General features: G+C 35.5%; 1 protein-coding gene across 2 annotated transcripts in view; it reads left to right on the plus strand.

Annotated features, from left to right (window-relative positions):
* The window catches only part of VTA1 (vesicle trafficking 1), a 65,368-nt gene that overhangs the window by 17,144 nt on the left and 28,014 nt on the right, over positions 1-20,210 (plus strand). For both annotated transcript variants that reach the window (XM_047734318.1, XM_047734319.1), the window contains exons 2-4: positions 2,219-2,313; positions 5,034-5,161; positions 6,248-6,323. In XM_047734318.1, the coding sequence (XP_047590274.1) occupies positions 2,219-2,313; positions 5,034-5,161; positions 6,248-6,323 (299 nt within the window). The remainder of the gene's footprint in view (positions 1-2,218; positions 2,314-5,033; positions 5,162-6,247; positions 6,324-20,210) is intronic.

A 20,210-nucleotide genomic window follows, 5' to 3' on the forward strand; every position in this document is an offset into this window, starting at 1 on the left:
TTTTGGAACTCCTTTTTTTTTTCTCTTGTTAATAACTAGATGGATCAAACCCTGAAATTTGATAACATGAAAATAAATGCATTAACAAATTAAACACCAAACTCTGTAATAGGAGATAGTTCTAAAAGCCTAAGTATTTAAAAAGTAGTTTCTTCAGATAAAGCTTTTAAAATTAAAAACACAATAAATAACTGTATATCATATGTATCTTAATACATTCTTAAAGAAGATATCATCAAGTAGCCTTAATTGAATTGGAAATCTTGAGAGTACCTAACAGATACCCAAGCTATGTTTTAAAGCTCTAGTAAATAAAGCAGTGATAGGCCAGTAGACTAATGAAGCAGGATAGACAATATACAGAATTGGGCCTTTTTATCCCATGGAAGCTTAATATATGATAATGAATGATAAAAGTGGCATTTAAATCAGTGGGGCAGAATGAGCTAGTCTTTCATCCATGTATTTATCTATGCAGAAAATGTTTATCGAAGGCCAAGCACTATCCTACATGCCAAGGGTACATCAGCAAACCAAATAGACTGAAATTGCCATCATCACAGAGTTTAAATTCGAGTTGAAGTAGAGACGGTGGATTAATAAGTAGAAGATGATTACGTGCTGAAAGAAAAATAAAGCAGGGAAGGGGGATGGTGTTCATAAGATGCCATCTGAGGGGAGAAACCTCTCCCTCCTTTATACTGTGTAAAGAACTGCCACAAGACAGTTTGCTGAAAAGCAAACAACCCAGTGGAAATTCGGCACATTTTTTTTCTTTTGTTTTGATAGCTACTAACTCAAGAAGGTGGATATAGAGCTATCCAGTAAATATGCAGTACTTTTTTAGTAGTGAAAATGAAATATCATGTAAAATCTTGACACTGATAAGTTCAATAATACCAGGCTTTTTTGTTTGTTTGCTTTTGTGGGTTTGAGGAAATGGTGCTTGCATATGTTGGAACTATAACTGTATTTGGTAATCTGTTTTGGAGGACAATTTAAGAGTAGCTCTCAAAGGTGAAAAAGATACACGTATATGACCTGGGTATTCCACTTCTTGGTTATTTGCCTCAGGGTCCTGAATGCAAGCACAAGAAGGTATGGTAACAAGATTTGTAGTAATGAACGTCTGGGAACCACCTAAATGTGCTTTCATTAGAATGATATATCCAGGGGCGCCTGGGTGGCTCAGTGGGTTAAGCCTCTGCCTTTGGCTCAGGTCATGATCCCAGGGTCCTGGGATCGAGCCCCACATCGGGCTCTCTGCTCAGCGGGGAGCCTACTTCTCCCCCTTCTCTGCCTGCCTCTCTGCCTACCTGTGATCTCTCTGTCAAATAAATAAAATCTTTAAAAAAAAAAAAAAAAAAAAAAAAAAAAAAAAGAATGATATATCCATAGTGCTGTCACAGATTTCCAGGACATATTTGGAGAATATAAGAGTAAATTACAGGTGGTGTATGTACACACCAATGGTAACAATTACCACCAGACCTTTCACTTTTCCTGTCACTGGAAAAGCTATTAAGATCATGGTGTCAGAGTTGGTTTTTTTGTTTTGTTTTGTTTTGTTTTTAGGTTTAGCCTTATCTCTAATGTTTTTATTAACTTTTTAAAAAGGGTGTGTATTTTTATATATATATATATATATATATATATATATATATATACACATATATATACACAAGTAACTTAAACAGTTCTCCCTGTTAGCCTCAACTCAAGTTGTGTTTCCCAGTGTTCTAGCTCATATTATATATTTTATTAGTATCACTTTCGGGTACTTGGTGAGTGCTCTTGTACATGTGATTTTTCTGGTTGCCTTAACTTCCCAATTAAATTACAGGTCTTTTTAACAGCTTAGGACCTAGTCTTTTTTTCTCTTCTCCTTCTCCTTTGCTCCTTTCCTCCTTTCTTTCTTTTTGTCCTTTCTCTCTTTCTAACATAGTGCCAAAAGCGAAGACTTTACTTGATTTAAAAAAAATTGCTATTATCATGAATCTGTTACATTCTTTGGATAGTATTTGTGTGTTCTTTTTTTTTTGTAAATAAGATCCATAATAAATCAGAGTTTTATCACTAAAGTTTATTTTTCCAAAGTTTATTTTTAAAGTTTTATTTCTAAATTCGCTTAGATTTTAAATTATTTATTAAGAATGTATATTTTAAACATTCACTAATGGAAGTTGTTCAGGTCATCTCATTTTTCTTTTCTTTGTAGGTCGTTTATATGCAATGCAAACTGGAATGAAGATTGATAGTAAAACTCCTGACTGTCGTAAATTTTTATCAAAGCTGATGGATCAATTAGAAGCTGTAAGTTAAACACTGATCATTTATTTTCTGATTGTTTTAAGTGGCATTTTATTACATTTGCTTATGTGTATTTTGCCATTTTAGTTCTTCCTCTTGGCAGCCATCAAGTAATGTCATTATAGCTGAGGAAAAACTAGGCACTTTTTTTTTTTTTTCCAAAGATTTTATTCATTTATTTGACAGAGAGAGCACAAGCAGGGGAGCAACAAACAAAGGGAGAGGGAGAAGCAGACTCACCCCAAACAAAGCAGGGAGCCTGACACGGGGCTCGAGCCCAGGACCCAGGATCATGACCTGTGCCGAAGGCAGACACTCAACCAACTGAACCACCTAGGCACCCTGACTCAATTTTTTTCATTCATATCTTACTGCTAAGGGAGTTGTAAGTTGTATTAAAGTAGATTTCAGTGTCTTTGCATATACCACTATATCTTGTTATTGTAGGTGACCTTCAAGTCATTCTTTCATAAGTGACAAACCCTTTCTAATCTACTTCATACAGTTAAATGGATGATTGATTTGGGAATTCTTAAATTGCTCCTACAATAATGAAATGGACTACTTATTTAGTGAAGGACAACGAAGGAAATAGTATCAATTGCCTATAGTCTCTTTGTCTCACTCTTGGTACCAGGAGAAGATAGTTTTATGGTCCAGGCATTCTTCCCTGCTAGCAGAAATGTGGTAGGTGACTAATGGATGAGTCATCTTCTTGAACCATGATATAATTTCACAGGTCATATAGAAGTACCAATCCAGGGAAGATTGAATGAGTTGGATTGGGTATCAGTGCAAGAAGACAGGAATGGCTATACTAATTCAACTTAATCAGGACTCCACCCTGTGCCTCCCTTGCCCAGCTGTCCTGGCTTTTCTTTTAACAGTGTCAGGGTCTACTTCTGGTAATTTATTTTTTCAGAGGCTGTTATATTAATGCCTGCAGCCTTTTATTTACTTAGTTATATGACCTGCTCAAGAGAATTAGAAACCTAAATATTTGACTAGTTGCATTATTGTTTGTAGAGAGAATTTTAGATATTTTAAAAATCAGAGCATTTGTAATAGTCATCCCAGAGCTTTTATAAATGTTGAAAGTTACTGAGATCAAAACCTAATTACATTAAATAGCCCTGGGCAGTAGGGTTCTAACTTGGTTAGGTATGGGTGTCTGGCTTTCTGACCCAGAGTCCCTGTCATTGCTACTGTTAACCACCCATTGGATCTAGTGGCGCCACTGATGGGAATCCAGCTGCCCTTGAAGCCTGTCCGTCCTTCTACTTCTAAAGTGGTTTCTGTAGATACAGGAAAAATTTGAGTATTCTTTTTTTGAAGATGAGGTTAGGGAGTGAGAGGAAGAATGTGTCTCATGCATAGCAGTACATTTATAAAATCATATTGGTAACAGACTTTGTATAGAATATATCTCTTTATTAATTTCACAGTATAACAGTAATAACTAAACTATTTTATTGATAAAACAGAACTCAGAATAGTTCTTTATAATAAGGAAAATATAAAATCACATTTGTAAAGGGACTCAACAGGAGTTTATTATTATCTAAATTAAATAACAGGTAGAATAAATCTATTCTATGGTGAGTCTATCCCATCTGCCTATGCTGTAATGTTTAGAATACAGTTGGAAAACTGTTTGTTTTTCCTGCCAGATAGTTCATGTTGAAGATGAGGTAAAGTGACATATTCCCAGTTTTTTTCTAGAATTAAATCTACAATTAAAACATTTTATAACATGGATATAGTAAACTAGTGTTACGTGTGGGGTTTTTTCTCGTTTTTGTTCAGGGTAAGTATAGCTGTAGCTAAAACATCCTTAAATTCCAACATTAAATCTCTTCTAGAACTTACGTTATTCTTTTGTAACAATGAGAATATTTATTTTGCTGATTTTTATAAAGAATCCTGAAGCCTTTTTTAAATTTAATTTTTTACTTTATAATGTTTCTGAGAAAAGCCATTTTTAAACAGTTAGTATGGTGCTCAGATCTAATATTCCAAAAAGCCATTTCATTCTAGTACAGCAGTCGGAATAAGTAGGAACTTAGTTTGTTGTGTTTAAAATATCTTAAATTATTATGTGTGTAGGAAAAGGATATACTGACTGAAAGTTTACAGTTGTGAATTGTGTTAACGAGTTATATATTTGTCTAAATTTTAAAAACTTTTGTAATCCTTTTCTGAGTTTGTGATCTCATACTGTAGAATTAGATCTGTTTTACACAATATGCTCTAAGCGATACTGTTTCAGGATATAATGATTTCTGTAATCATATTTTTTTATATTTGATAGAAATTGAAATGGCAACAAATTCAAATTTTAAATCATGATTAGAGAATTTCCTAATTCCATTTTTAGGACATCTGATAGTTTATTGGCTGTTATTTTGAAATACTTGTCTGATGCTTTACATAGATAGTTGGGTGTGTTATCTTTTTATTCTTAGTTACTCTGATTTTTAGAGCTAAATTAGCCTTTCAGGTTATCATGAGTGTGTCTTCAAAATTTTGTTAACATTGGGTTTTATTCTAAAAAACCTTGGGCTGAGACAGAGCAGTTTTTGCAAGATTTCATTGATACATCTTTTACTGAAATGAATATAAAATAATTTTAAAAGTCTAAAATGGTGCTTAGGATTATTTGTATTTAAGCATACATTTCTGTGAATCCAAAATCTTAAGCTTTGTATCTGATTTAATTTTAGCTTAAGAAACAGTTGGGTGATAATGAAGCTATTACTCAAGAAATAGTTGGTTCTGCTCATTTGGAGAATTATGCTTTGAAAATGTTTTTGTATGCAGATAATGAAGATCGTGCTGGACGATTTCACAAGTAAGTAAAGCAAGAGAAAAATTAAAATTGTAAGTTTAGTTACTGTATGAGGAATTACCCAGTTATCCATTGGATACTTTTAAACTTCTTGATTAATGATTTAGATTTTTTTTAATTACTTATAAAATATCAGAATGATTGGCATTACGAAAACAAGCCTGTCTTTTTAGAGAAAATGGCTGATAGAAAAATAGCCAGGGTAGATTTATTTTTTTCAGTAATTGTACCCCAATCAGCCATTCTTTAACATTTGGTAAAATCTAAGATTTGATTTTAGCCAGCAACAGCCTGGTGCAGTGATACTGATTTTTTTAAATTGTCACAAAACCTGCTAATTCAAATGATTTGTCATTATATTGTAATGATACTTAAATGGAAAGAAACACACATGGCTTGATACAGATTCAGATAATACTGTAATCGCTTCCCCGCCCCAGAGCATGTATATGTGTTGGGCGGGGGGGTTGCGGTTGGAGGGGGCAGGCAAAGGGAGAGGGAGAGAGAGAATCTTTTTTTTTTTTTTTTTAAATATTTTATTTATTTGACAGATTACAATTAGGCAGGGAGGCAGGCAGAAAGAGAGGAAGGGAAACAGGTTCCCCGCTGAGCAGAGAGCCCGATATGGGGCTTGATCCCAGGACCCTGGGATCATGACCTGAGCCGAAGGCAGAGGCTTTAACCCACTGAGCCACCCAGGCGCCCCGGGAGAGAGAGAATCTTAAGCAGACTCCATGCCCAGAGCGGGGCTCAATCTCTCAACCCTGAGCTCATGACCTGAGCCAAAATCAGGAGTTATAGACAATCAACTGAGTCACCCAGGCACCCCTATAATTGCATTTTTTAATAAAAAGTATACTATAAAACCTTGCCGTAGTATATTTATTTGTAATATGAATGTTAGTACTTTCTCCTAATAACAGATTACAGAAGGAGCTTCATTGTGTTCTTGAAATCTAATTTTATTTAAAACATTTATTTCAGAGTACTCTTATAAACACTGGAGTTATTTTTTTCTTATGGTTACATGACTAATTCTGCAGCTTAATGTTTTTCATTTAACTAAGTCAGCTTTTTCTTCTCTTTTAGGAACATGATCAAGTCCTTCTATACTGCAAGCCTTTTAATAGATGTCATAACTGTGTTTGGCGAACTCACGGATGAAGTGAGTATATACACTCTTTGTTGCTTCAATAGCCTGAGCTCAGTATTGTTGCTCTCGATGAGTGTTGTAACTGCATTTGGCCTGTCAGAAATGTAGTGTAAGCATAAAAAATGTAATTTTAAATTTCCTACGGGCCACATTTGTAAAGTAAGAAGATGAAATAATTTTTAATGATTTACTTTTTGTAGTAAATTCCTTAAATCTAGTGTGAATTTTACAGTTGAGCAAATGCACAGCTGTGTTGGGCAGCATGGGTTTAGCATGTGATTTTATTAAGTGCTTAAATATTACTAATCCTGCTTGCTATTAAATTTCTACACTGTTATTTGGTACATATACTGGAGTCAGAGGCTTTTAGGGTTTTTTTTTCATATTTCATTTTTATTCAGGAATATTATGATTTGTTTCACAGATTTGTTCTCTTCTGAGATGTTTCATATCCATTTTAGCATTTTGTTTTTCTTAACCTCTAAGATAAGTAGATCATATACTCATTTTATATATGAGCAAATTGAGGCTAAGTGACAACAACTTAACTGCTGTCAGTTCAGTGTTGTTTCACGGTAGCACGCTTTGCCATTGGCATGGAAGATGTGTTTTTTGAGAGAGGAGATACGAATCTAGAAATAGAAAAAGAAAAAAAGAGCTACAAATGAAACTGATAAAGGTATGTTATATTAATGATTTGAAATTTATGAAAAGTATTGCTTTCTGTGACATGATTTTTTCCTAAATGATGAGCAGCTCATAGTAAAATTCCAAACAAAATAAAGTATGATCTGTAAGATGTATACATTTTCATAAAATAATATAGCAAAACTGCAAAAAATTCTTTATATCTAAAACAAAGATTGATGATTATAAGTTAGATTTTTGCATTACTGTGAAAGTGCAGAACATTTCAAGGTTATGTCCGGTGAATAGAAGTTTTTTATTATGTGGGATTGTCCCTTTTATTTCAAAACATCAGGCATCCCTGGCCTTGCCCACACAGCATTTCCCAATTATTCCACTAACCAGAAACCACCCCCAGATATTTCCAAAATGCCCTCTAGGGTATGGGGCAGTGCCCATCGAAAAGTCAGGTTTTCAAGTTGCCTTGAGATAGAGTAATACAAGAGAAAAATGAGACCTGAAGCATGAAACCTAAAATGCTTCCCAGTGGTTATTCCTTTTTTTGTGTTCTGAAGGCTCTGTGGATCTGCTCTGTTTAGCAACCTCTCTGCTCCCATCTTGTGTTATGGCTGATCTGGAGTTCTTTTTCCTCTGTGTACAGCACTGTACTAGCTACTTGAGGGTACAGACTGGTTTAAACATGATGATGGACTAGTCCTTTTTAGAGTTTTAGAGAATTCAGTATGGTTTTAGAAAGTACCAGGTAGGGTGAAGGAGAATAATGGGTTCAGATTAAAAAATAAGTCATAAGACAGATCAGACAATAAAAGGCCTGGCATCTTCAGTTAGTGGATTTTTTGAATGAAGAACTGTACTCTGATTTGCTTTGTATGGTAGGAATTGTGGAATGAACTAGGCTGAGGAAGAACTACAAGTCATTTGACAAAAGAACTAGTTAATGATTATTGTGGAACTTTGTACAAGGTAGGTTCTTTACTTGAGGAAAAATAATGTGTTCAGACCTATTATAAATTTTTGTCAGCACAAACATAAGTCAGCAAAAGACTCCTGGAAATAAGAAGACAAGGAATCTGCACAACAGAGATGACAGTTGAAGTTCGATTAGACACACCCTCACGTTAGAGGATAGTTTTGATAGAGAAGATGGTCAAGTAAACATTCTGGTAAATACTTAACATTGAAAATGCAAGAGGAAGACAACAAATACAGAAATAAGGAAGTGGAGACACTCAGGAGATCAGCAAAGATCATGGTACGGCGGAGCGCCAGACTAGCAGGGCCATTTGCCCCGTACTTCCCAGAGGGCTCTCCCTGCCTCGCCCATCTGCTGTTACTTAGGGGAACTGCTCCCCTATCTCAGAAGGAAGAATAACAGTTGTTTGAACTTACAGGTGTCAACCATGAGGACCCCGGATAATAGGTGAAGTAATAGATACAGGAAAAACAAAATATCTAGAAGTCTTAAGTGAGTAATGCAGGTTTTGTTTAAAAAAAAAAAAAAAATTTAAAGATACATACATAACCTGCACACATAATTAGCATGAGGTCCATCTGCATTTCAGAAAAAAAATCTCGGTTTATATTTAGGTGTCCTTAACAAAGAACAACTTCCTTAGTTATTTGAACATAGCAGCTAGGGCAGGGACTCTGAATAGGGCAAACAAGAGAGCTTCAAAAGGAGTAGGGGAGATTGTAGAGACTGAGCATGCGAACGAATATGTGTAGCAACAGAATAAAGGGCCATTTCCTAGAATGTTGGCACTCTTTTCTTTTCCTGTCTTACACGCAGCCTGCTACCTGACCTCTTCTGCCTTGCACTGGTACTAGACTAAAGTAGGAAATGGCATCTGTGTTGGTGGTTAAAGGACCCAGCTAGCTGGAAGGATCTGAAATGGCTCAGAGAAAAGAAGTTAGGCATTCTAAGACCAGCCTAAAAGGGAAGTTCTTATTATTTTATTGGGCTGAGGTTATTCCTTGGGCCTTCATCATGTAAGTCATCATGTAATTCATGCATGCATATATATATATATAGATATAGATATAGATATAGATATAGATATAGATATAGATATAGATATAGATATATTTATATATATGTATATTTATTTAAAGATTTTATTTATTTATTTGACAGAGACCACAGGTAGGCAGAGAGGCAGGCAGAGAGAGAAAAGAGGAAGCAGGCTCCCTCCTGAGCAGAGAGATGTGGGGTTCAATCCCAGGACCTCAGGCAGAGGCTTTAACCCACTGAGCATGCATATTTAAATCAACAGTCATATAATCCCAGTCATGCATATTTAAATCAACAAATATGTATATGCACAATTAGTGTGTAATTACATGTAGGTGCTTTTCACTAACTTACACATGTTAAAACTTGCAGAATTTGGAAATTCAGGGAAAGTTGTGCATATCAAAATTCACAAACTGCTTGACACACAGTGCTGATGTTTCGCATATTCAATACCATACAATGATCTTATCCTTATATGACTTGTGAACTGATATTTGCCCACTAACTGAGGTTCACTAAATACATAAAGTCAGCCAACAAGGAAAGGAGAATATGGGTGAGACTGTTCATTTGCCACTGACATAATCCCTAGGCCAACCAGTTTATCAGTGTAGTTACAAATTCTTTTCGCTCACTTTTAATGTTGTTTTTTTGTTCCGTCATTTTCCATGTCTGGAAATGGCATCTTTATTGTCATTACTGAGATTTAGATTTTTCAGAATGATGGTGTGAAATGTCAAATAATTGTAAACCAAGCTTCGCTGGCTTAGTGAAATAGGGAGAAATCCACTCTAGCTATGACTTCAGCAGCTTGTCATCAGTACAGATGAGCAGTATGGTGATTGTTATCAAGCCTTTCCCCTAAGTCCTCATTGTTGTCTTAAGAAAATCTGGGGCTTATACTTATTTACTTATGATTTAAGCCTGATGTGCCCAAAACAGGGCACAAACTCTTATAACATTTATTTCAAAATAACTATTAAGATGATGAGCTGTTTTAAAAACTATGGGTATAAACTGGCTACTCAAAGCATTTAGCAGTTTTAACTCATTCCATCCTTTCCACTTCCACTGTAGTTACATCCTGTACTTGGAAAACACTAGCAGACACACAAACAGGAATCAGAAAGGTGGGAAAAAATGAGTTTAAGGATTTCAGGTAGGCAGATTTTTTTTTTTTTATATATCCTCCTGTAGGTATAGTTCAGGACTCTTTAACTTATTTGTTTATTGATAAGGTAAGTACAGGGCTGCATTTAACTAGAGAATATGCCAGAGCTTTTTTAACAAAGCTAAAACTTTCCTCAAAAATAGTTGTTTTCCTTGCTTCTAAAAGAATGCTCTTTTGAGAAACACTAAAATCTCTAACAACAGAAAATGGGGAGCAGAAAGGCATTATAACTGTCTCATAATTTTTACTTGTGTATTTTAAAATTCTCTTAATTTTATCATCTTTATAAACAAGGGAGTGGTGGTTTTTAATATAACACTGTACTTTTTTTTTATTAACTTATAATGTATCATTTGCCCCAGGAGTACAGGTCTGTGAATCATCAGACTTACATATTTCACAGTGCTCACCATAGCACATACCCTCCCCAATGGTTTTTACATTAATGTTTTCTAAAATTTTTAAAATACTACATTTTTTTGCTATTAGCTCTGAGAATTTATTTTAAGAGAGATAGTAGTCATTAGAGGCAAGCCCCACTGAACTCTAAACCAAGAAGTCATTTTACTTCTTTGGACTTGTTTTGTCTTCTGTAAAATGGGAAGCCTGGATGAGCAGGTCTCTGAGGTCCTCTGCAGCTCCACCAGTCTCTAGGAGTGTATGTTCCACATGTGGGAGAGGTGAAAAAAAAGGAACAAAAAGCAAAGATGAAAAAGAAAAGGAGAGATGCAAAAACAGTTTTAGGTTAGAATCTACAAAAGGAGGGGTGAAAACTCTAGGAGGTTATATAAATGAAAGGAAAAAGACCCACTGAAAATATGATAGCACAAAACAAATTTCTAGTAGGAGGAAGGAAGAAGAAAGCTAATATTGCAACATGGGGAGTGGGCAAGCTGAACACCTGGGGCCATCTGTAGGACGTGTATGTGAAGATTTTGAGTCTTCTAATTAAATTCTTTTTAGCTAATGTTCCAGTCATTTTTAAAAATTCCACTGGTTCACAAGCTACATGACTACAGTTTACCTAATTTATTTTCCTATTTGGGGTTCTTTTTCTCTACAACATATTTTCCTCTGTTAACTGTTTTATTGAAGGACCTAACAGGGACTGTTCACTTCCTGGCATTGCAAGTCCAGGCTCCTATCTATGGTACTTCTTCCCAGTCCTCTTTTATGTTCTTCAGCCTGGTCTCCCTTACTGCCTGTCCGGTTTCTGCCATTGATAACTGTTGTGTTTAGCCTGCATGTGTAAGCCTTACCTTCTCATTGAGTCAGCTACATTACTCTTGCCCTTACATGAATTTCCCTATTCTCTCAACTGTTAAGAGTCTTAACTCTGTGAATATTATAGTGTAACGTACTACGTTAAGTTTTGTGGATTATTTTTTGGAATAAAGTATACTGCAGTCTCTTCAAGAGGGGACTTTGTCTCGTTCTACTCTTACATCTTCTTTGGCATTAAATGTAAATTTTTGCCGAGTGAAATCTCAGGGTAAAAAACAATGGCTGATCGTTGATATTTCAGATGTTGCTGCAGTTCAGCTTTTCATTTTTCTGTCTGTAGATGGAGATAATGTTCAGATTTGTTTACACAGAAATTCTTTCCTAAGTCTTCTAAAATGTTAATAGATCTCTTTTACTCACAGCATTTTTCTTGGTTATTTCCTGATATTTTTCACATCATTATTCATAGTTGCACAAAAATGAAATCTATATTTTCTTTAGTCTACAACTCTTTTTTAAAGATACTTTATCTGCCATCTCCTATCTCTGTTTTAGTTACACCTATTTAACTCTTTTTTTTTTAAAGATTTTATTTGTTTGACACAGAGAGAGATCAGAAGTAGACAGAGAGGCAGGCAGAGAGAGAGGAGGAAGCAGGCCCCCTGAGGACCAGAGAGTCTGATGCGGGGCTCGATCCCAGGACCCTGGGATCATGACCTGAGCCGAAGGCAGAGGCTTTACCCCACTGAGCCACCCAGGCGCCCCATCTATTTAACTCTTTTAACTGTGCCTTTTATACTTCCATCTCAGTATTTAAATATGTTATTGTATAAACTTCTAGCATTTCTATAGCTATATAGAAACCAGTGTCCCAGTTTTAGGGATAAAATCACCAGAATATATAGTAAAATTTATAATTTTGTATTTTAAAACAAGGGATGTTCAAAACAAATATTTTGTTTCCTTCCTATGGCATCTTGTGCAGTCTGTTCATGGCCAATACTGTTGATAGACTTTTATTGTATTTTAGATTTGTTTCACTTTTAGCATGTTCGGGAGCAGAGAGCATTTTGCCTTTTTTCTTTGTAACAAAGTCTTTTGTTTAGGTTTAATACTGCTAATTTAGGAAGAACATAAAAATCACAAGTAAAAGATAATACTTGTTCTCATCTGCTGAGTTTCTGCTGATTTAGGGGAATCAAATGAATATGGTATGCTTTCCTGCCCTCACAGAACTTGTGTTCTAATGTGGGAAGAGAAGCAAAATAGCTAATTATGAGGACCTATGGTATAGTAATGACAGAGTACAGGGAAGATATTTCACTCCTGCCATTTGCCTGGCACTATGCCTGAACAATTTAGATATACCTTACTTCATCTTTTACAACTCTGAATTATAGTAAGAAAACCAAGAGTCAGGAAAATAAAAAAAAGTAACTTGTCCCCACATGCTATGGCCCAGAACATCACTTTGTGTGATGAACATCCAGCCTTTTTTTTCCTTTGTAATTTCCATTCTGTTGCAACCAACAGTTTTGTAAAATACAAGTAATTATTGAATTACTAGAAAAGTGAAACTTAAAAGGAGACCTGTAAAATCCAAGCCAATTTGTTATAGGTTTCCTCAAGGCTTTTAGTTTCTGTATGGTCTTGTCACAAACTCATAAACGGTTTGGACACTGGAACTGGGACCACATTTTGATCGGCACTGATCTAGAGCCCTCTCTGGAAGCCCCCAGAGAATTCTGTTTACATACCAATCTGAGTCTCCCTGCTCAGAAACAGAGCTTTGCAACATCTCTGCAGTGATTATATACATGAATTGCAGGCTGGGAAAGAGGTAATCTGTTTAAAGTATCCATTTGTACTGAAAGATTCTGAATTAAGCCACATCTTTTTTTTTTTTTTCAGCATAACAGTATTCATTGTTTTTGTACCACACCCAGTGCTCCATGCAGTCCGTGCCCTCTCTAATACCCACCACCTGGTTCCCCCAACCTCCCACCCCCCACCTCTTCAAACCCTTCAGATTGTTTTTCAGAGTCCATAGTCTCTCATTGTTCACCTCCCCTTCCAGTTTCCCCCAACTGCCTTCTCCTAACTCCCCATGTCCTCCATGCTATTTGTTTTACTCCACAAATAAGTGAAACCGTATGATAATTGACTCTCTCTGCTTGACTTATTTCACTCAGCATAATCTCTTCCAGTACCGTCCATGTTGCTACAAAAGTTGCGTATTCATCCTTTCTGAATTAAGCCACATTTTATTGGTAACCTAGAAAACCATGATAGACCAGGAGAAATGATGTGCTTACGAAAGGATGTGTTCAGGACATACACCATACCTTAGGTTTTCATGCTCTCACTGTATGTACACTGAAAGTCTCATTCTTAGCATTTACAATAACAGAAAAATATAAGGGTAGTATCTCTCTTACTAGAGTAGGAATTCCATATACTTTGAATTCATTTCTGTTTAATAATTACCACTTAATCGTGAATGAATGGTATGTGTTTGCATGCAGTGTTAGGATAATGTGACTAAGAATACTATAGGCATTGGCCTCCAAAGTCCATATGCAACTTCATTAACTGTGTGACTTTGGTCAATTACTTGAATTATGTAAGCCTGTTCCCCTGTCTATAAGGTGAAGAAAATTGTGGTGACCTGTTTTGTCAAATACTCCTAAATTTCAAATGAGAAATGTATGTAAAGCCTTCAGTAAATAGCAAATGCTTAAAAAACACAAGTTCTTGCTTTTACTGCTAGATGGTTAATGTTTTATTGTGCTATATTTACAAAGGGCATCAGCAAATACATGAAAAATTTAATGGAAACCATCCTAAACAGCTCAGTTTTATATATTTATTTAACATGAATCTATTAAAAAATAGATGGGTGTTATATACTATATACTACTATATATGGAGGTCCAACATGTGCAGTTGGAGTCCCAAGAAAGAGAACAGAAAGTAAATGTAGAAGAAAAGATATTTGAGGAAATAACGTACATTTTCTAAATTGGATCCAACAAGTTCAGTGAACCCAAGTAAGATAAATAAAAAACCATACCTGAGAACATTATATAGGCAAACCAGTGAAGTTGGGTGGTGGAAGAGAAAATCTTGAAAGAGCAGTCTTGGCAACCAATACATTATATACAAGGTAACACTGTTTTGAAGGGTGGTTGATTTCTCATTTTTTGAAAAAAGTGGTGGCAAAAAGATAATGAAATAGACATGTATAATACTGAAAGAAAGAAAAAAAAACCTGTGAATTCAGATTTCGAACAAAGCTATCCTTCGAAATACGAAAGTAAAATAAAAGACCTTTTCAGCAAATTAATTCATTGCTAGCAAATCTGCTCTAAGGAGCTAAAGAACTAAAGAACCACAGAAACAAAGTTTTTTAGGCTGAAGGAAATGATAACAGGTGGCAACTTGGACTTAGAGGAAGGCGAGAAGTACACTGAACATAGTATGTAGATAGATATATTTTTTTTATTATTAATTTTATTTTTTATAAACATATATTTTTATCCCCAGGGGTACAGGTCTGTGAATCACCAGGTTTACACACTTCACAGCACTCATCATAGCACATACCCTCCTCAGTGTCCATAACCCCACCCCCCTCCCAAACCCCTCCCCCCATCAACCCTCAGTTTGTTTTGTGAGATTAAGAGTCACTTATGGTTTGTCTCCCTCCCAATACAAAGGAACCTTCTGGGAAACCAAAAGTGTTATGTTTTGATAGGAGTATATTTTATACAGGTATATCTATTTGTCAGAACTACCTAAATTATATACAAGATTTATGTATCTCAAGGTATGTCAATATTACTGCAAAAAGCTAAATATTGAACTGTTGTTGGTATTTGATTGTTCTTAATGCTGTTGGGCTGGCAGTTCTAAAACTGCTTACTCTGTATTCTACGATTGAGCTAATGAGCAAATATATTGAGAGAGCTAGGTTTCTCACTTCTGGGGAAAGAAGTTAGACTAGGGTGGGAGAAGACTAGGTTGTGTTAATGGCTTTGGATTGGAATTGGAGATGTCCATATTATTCATGCTTTTAAATATATTTGATAGAGTAAAGTAGATACATGTGGTAGTATAGTGATTATGTAGTAGTATAGGTAGTATATATGTATACTATAACTATATATGTACAGTATGTATATTTGTATATATACATAGAGCATACATTCATAGATGGGTGTATACATGCACAGAAAATTTAGTTCTTATATGTCTGTATCAGAGGGACCTGGAAGCAGAGGTGCACCAAATAGCAGTGCAAGCACACCCCAGTGTCTTATTTTGGGTTCCAAATACCATTCATCTGTGAAAAGAGCCAGGACTCTTACAGAAAAGGCTGAATTTAGGACTGGGTCAGGAAAGGTGTTAGATGAATTGCACCTTTGTCTTGTGCCAGAAAGTAAAATCTTCCTATGATCTTTGGGACATGTCAAAAGGATCCAGAACCAGCTGGAAAGGGTTTCCACTGTCCATGTCAGGGACAATTTGAGCATCAAAATAGAATGATATTGGGGCGCCTGGGTGGCTCAGTGGGTTAAAGCCTCTGCCTTCGGCTCAGGTCATGATCCCAGGGTCCTGGGATCGAGCCCCGCATCGGGCTCTCTGCTCTGCGGGGAGCCTGCTTCCTCCTCTCTCTCTCTCTGCCTGCCTCTCTGCCTACTTGTGATCTCTCTCTGTCAAATAAATAAATAAAATCTTTAAAAAAAAAAATAGAATGATATTAATAGATGAAAACTAGTCGAGTAAAATAAGAATGGATGGGTCTGTACTGAAACATACTGAGAAATACATGAATGAATTGATGAGTGAATGAATGAGTGAATAATGGAAAAACAGAAGGCCCTTTATAATAGAATTCTAATAAATACAGAATAATGATAAAGGTAGAAATCATTGATGAGGTTTAAAACTAATAGGTGGGAAGTTTGATGAAGAACAGGATATTTAGTCTCTATTCCCTCAAATTGCTTATTTTAAAGGAGGAAGTAGTAAGTCTCTGATGGAGAAACATGGTGTCTGACACCACTTTTAACCAAGTCATCAAACATGACACAACCAGTATCGGGACCAACCAATACCATATGCTTTCTAGTAAGATGAAGTGAAAAAGACAAATATCACTTCAGTGCTAATCCTGATAAAAATGCATAATCTGAACCTAATCACGAGGAAATAACAGACAAATCCTAAAAAATAGACGTTTTACAATTGGGCTGATTTTTTTTTTTTTTTTAAACATGAAGGTCAAGAAACATTAACAAAGGCTGTTCAAATTGAAGACTAAAAAGAGGGGCGCCTGGGTGGCTCAGTGGGTTAGGCCGCTGCCTTCGGCTCAGGTCATGATCTCAGGGGTCCTGGGATCGAGCCCCGCATCGGGCTCTCTGCTCGGCAGGGAGCCTGCTTCCTCCTCTCTCTCTACCTGCCTCTCTGCCTGCTTGTGATCTCTCTCTGTCAAATAAATAAATAAAATCTTTAAAATAAATAAATAAATAAATAAATAAAGACTAAAAAGACATGAAAACTAAATAATGCAAACTTCTTAAATTATATAAACCCAGGGAGGTAGTAACTATGGGGGACATAATTGGAACAATTGACAGAAGTTGTTCGGACTGCAGGTCATAGAATACTCTTATATAAAGTATTAAATTTCCCGATTTTAATAACTATTGTGTATGAGACGGTCATCGATCTTAGAAAATGCGTAAAGAAAGGATAAGAGGCACAGTGACTTCCAACTTAATCCTAAATGGTACAGGAAAAAAAAGTGTGATACAATTTGCATATTAATATATGCATAAATACGTATGTATTAATGGATAGATAAAAATGCAAACACTTGGGGAATCTAAGTGATAGGTATGTGAGAGTATCTTGTACTTATGGCAAAACTTTCCTAAGCTTGATAAAACTGCGTAAAAAGTTATTTCACAGAACTATATGTATAGAGAGAGAGAAGAGAACTATATATATGTATGTATGTATTATTTTATATATTTTTTAAATGTTCAATAAATCTCCATAGGAAATACATGTAATTTGTGACAACATATAATTCAGTATTGGAGTCATTGTGGTAATAAATTTGTCGAATATGTATTTTTCAAGCATTTCTCATTGTATTTTGTCCATTGTTTTGGGAGTTAGAGCCCTTGTTGTTTATATACTATATTTGGGAGAATTGAGGAACTAAGAATATCTAAGTATTATCTTTGATGTTACCACCCATTTGGAGATAATTCCTTTCTTTTGTATCATTAACTGCTTTGAAATGTTAATGGATTCTCTCCCATGCATTTATGTATTGCATTTTTGCATATAATTCAGAGGGTTTCACTGACAACCTCTGCCCTGGCCACTAACCCTTCTTTGCAAGCCTAAGTCAAACTGTGTACTCAAGTATAATATTCACATTTATTCATTAGCAAAAATGTTTTACTCTAGTTCAGTGTTTTTCAAAGTGTGGTTCCAAGACAACCAACTTCAGATTCATTTGGCTATTTGATTTTAAAAAAAACATGGATTCCAGAATCTGCTGTCCTTTCCTTGATCATCAAATATCAAGCTCTGCTATACATCAAGCATGGTTCTAGGCACAAGTAATGCAGCAATGAGTAAAATCCCTGCCCTCATGGGAATCCCAGTCTTCTGGTGGAGACAGTGAGCAAATTAATATATCAAAATGTCTAGTATGTCAGATGATGAGTGCCATAGCAAAACTTAAGGTAGTGTTAGGAAAGTTCATTTCAGTAGGGTGGTTGGGAATGGCTTCACTGAGAAGCAGCATTTTAGCAATGCCCTTGAAGAAGATAAGAGAATGAAATGTAAAGATGTTCAAGAAGAGAACATCTTTGTCTTCGTAGGACAAAGTGCAAACCCTTTGAGGTAGTAAAGAGGGTCTATTCAAGTTTAAGAAGCATCAGTGAAGATAGTGTAGTTGAATCTGGAGTGAGAGAGGAGACTGATAGGAGGTAAGGGTGAGGAGGAGTTCAGCTAGAATTGATGGAATTTAAGTGCTATTTTTAAAGCATTTCATAAATTAATTAAAGTATTTCTAGTGGTCAAGGATGGAAGTAAGTTGGCCCATTAGTTCATTTTTAAATAAAGTGACAGGTAATACTGGCTGAGATCAAAATTTGCAGTAGGAAAGGTGGTGAGAAGTAGTTGGACTCTGAATATATTTTGAATGGAGAGTGGACAGACTTTAAAAGATTTGTTGGTAGATTGTAAGAGAAATACAGGACTAAAAATAACTCCAGTGATTTGGGCTTGAACAACTGCAAGAATGCCATGTACTGACATGGGGAAGAACAAATTTAGTAGGAGAAGATCAGAAGTTACTGTTGAACTCTGAATGCTTTGAACTATCAGGTGTACAGTAAATTGTTGAGATGAATTGAAAGTTTACAAGAGAAAACTGAGCAGAGAATATGAGTTTAGGATTTGGAGCATAGGGTGATACTTAAAACCATTACACTGAACAAGATCATCCAGGTAAAGTGTTAGAAGAGAAGAGGAAAAGTCCAAGAACTGAAGCCTGTGGAGGGTTCCCCACTCTGTAGATAAAAAGAATCAGGAGCACCCAGCAAGGCAAAAACAAAACAAACAAACAAAACAAAAACACAAACACCCAGCAGACCTTGATAACCAGGAAAGCCAGTGAAAGGACATTACAAGGAGGAAGAAGTGCTCAACTTTCATGCTGATAGAGTTAAGTAGGATGATGTCTAAACTTTGGATTTTGTAAGAGAGAAGTAATCTGTAACCTTGACAAAAGCAATTGTAGTGGAATAAACACTTGACCAGGTGGGTTCAAAACAAAAATCCAAGATACAGAATGGGAGCATACTCTTTCAAAGTGGCTTTTTGGCATAATAGAAAATGATTTTTATCAGATTTTCCATAGTTTGGACTAAGAATTTATTTTTTTATTATATCCTCATGTGATTTTTATATGTACTGGGTTTGAGAACCCCTGCTGTAGCCTTTGGTTGGCATTTGCTAACCAGTCATTCTTCAGTATAGCAAATGCACATGATTTAAAAATCAAATGAAAATTCTTACCACCACTGACTCTTGTGGCCAAAATTTGCAGTTGTCAGTGATTCTCATCAATCTAGTTACAAAACAGGAACTTAGAGGCCAGGGACAAAAGTAAAAGTTCTTTTTGTAATTCCTGTTTCCCAGAAAGGATGTCTAATCAGCCAAAAGGAGTTAAAAGATCTCAAAAATATTGACATCTTGAAATTTTCCTCTTCAAATATTCTTTGATATCTAGCATGCTTTATTTTAAAGAAAACAAAATTAAAAAGCAAATTAATTTTGAGTACAACTGCCAAAATTTTCTGTGAAGTATTACAAGTTCCAGTTTGTGGTGGTGTCTTGAAAATAGTACGGAATAAAAAATAAACGGTTGTATTGATTTATCTGCTCTGGGGAAATTTTGTAAAATGTATTTACTAAAATGAAGCCATCTCACGTTAGAGTAATGTTTTTAAACTTCACATACTAATGAAGGAACTCAACGTGGTTTATACATCTTTACCCTGTTTTTTACTGTGAAATTAGGAATGAAGGAACCTCCTAAAGTTATCATAATACAACTTAACCCAGCTTAGTCTTTAGATGGTGTTAAATTATTTTGAGCCAAGAAAAATCTGTCCTATTTTTAAAGGTCCCAAAGGAAGGCAAATTAAACTTTCCTAAGCAGTTTATTCATTTTCTTTCAAAAGGGTCCTCTTTATATATACCAAATTATAGCCTCTATTAATATGCATTAAGTAGCTGACCTTTTAAAGCC

The sequence above is a fragment of the Lutra lutra genome, chromosome 6 (assembly GCF_902655055.1).
Source record: "Lutra lutra chromosome 6, mLutLut1.2, whole genome shotgun sequence".
Lineage (NCBI taxonomy): Eukaryota > Metazoa > Chordata > Mammalia > Carnivora > Mustelidae > Lutra > Lutra lutra.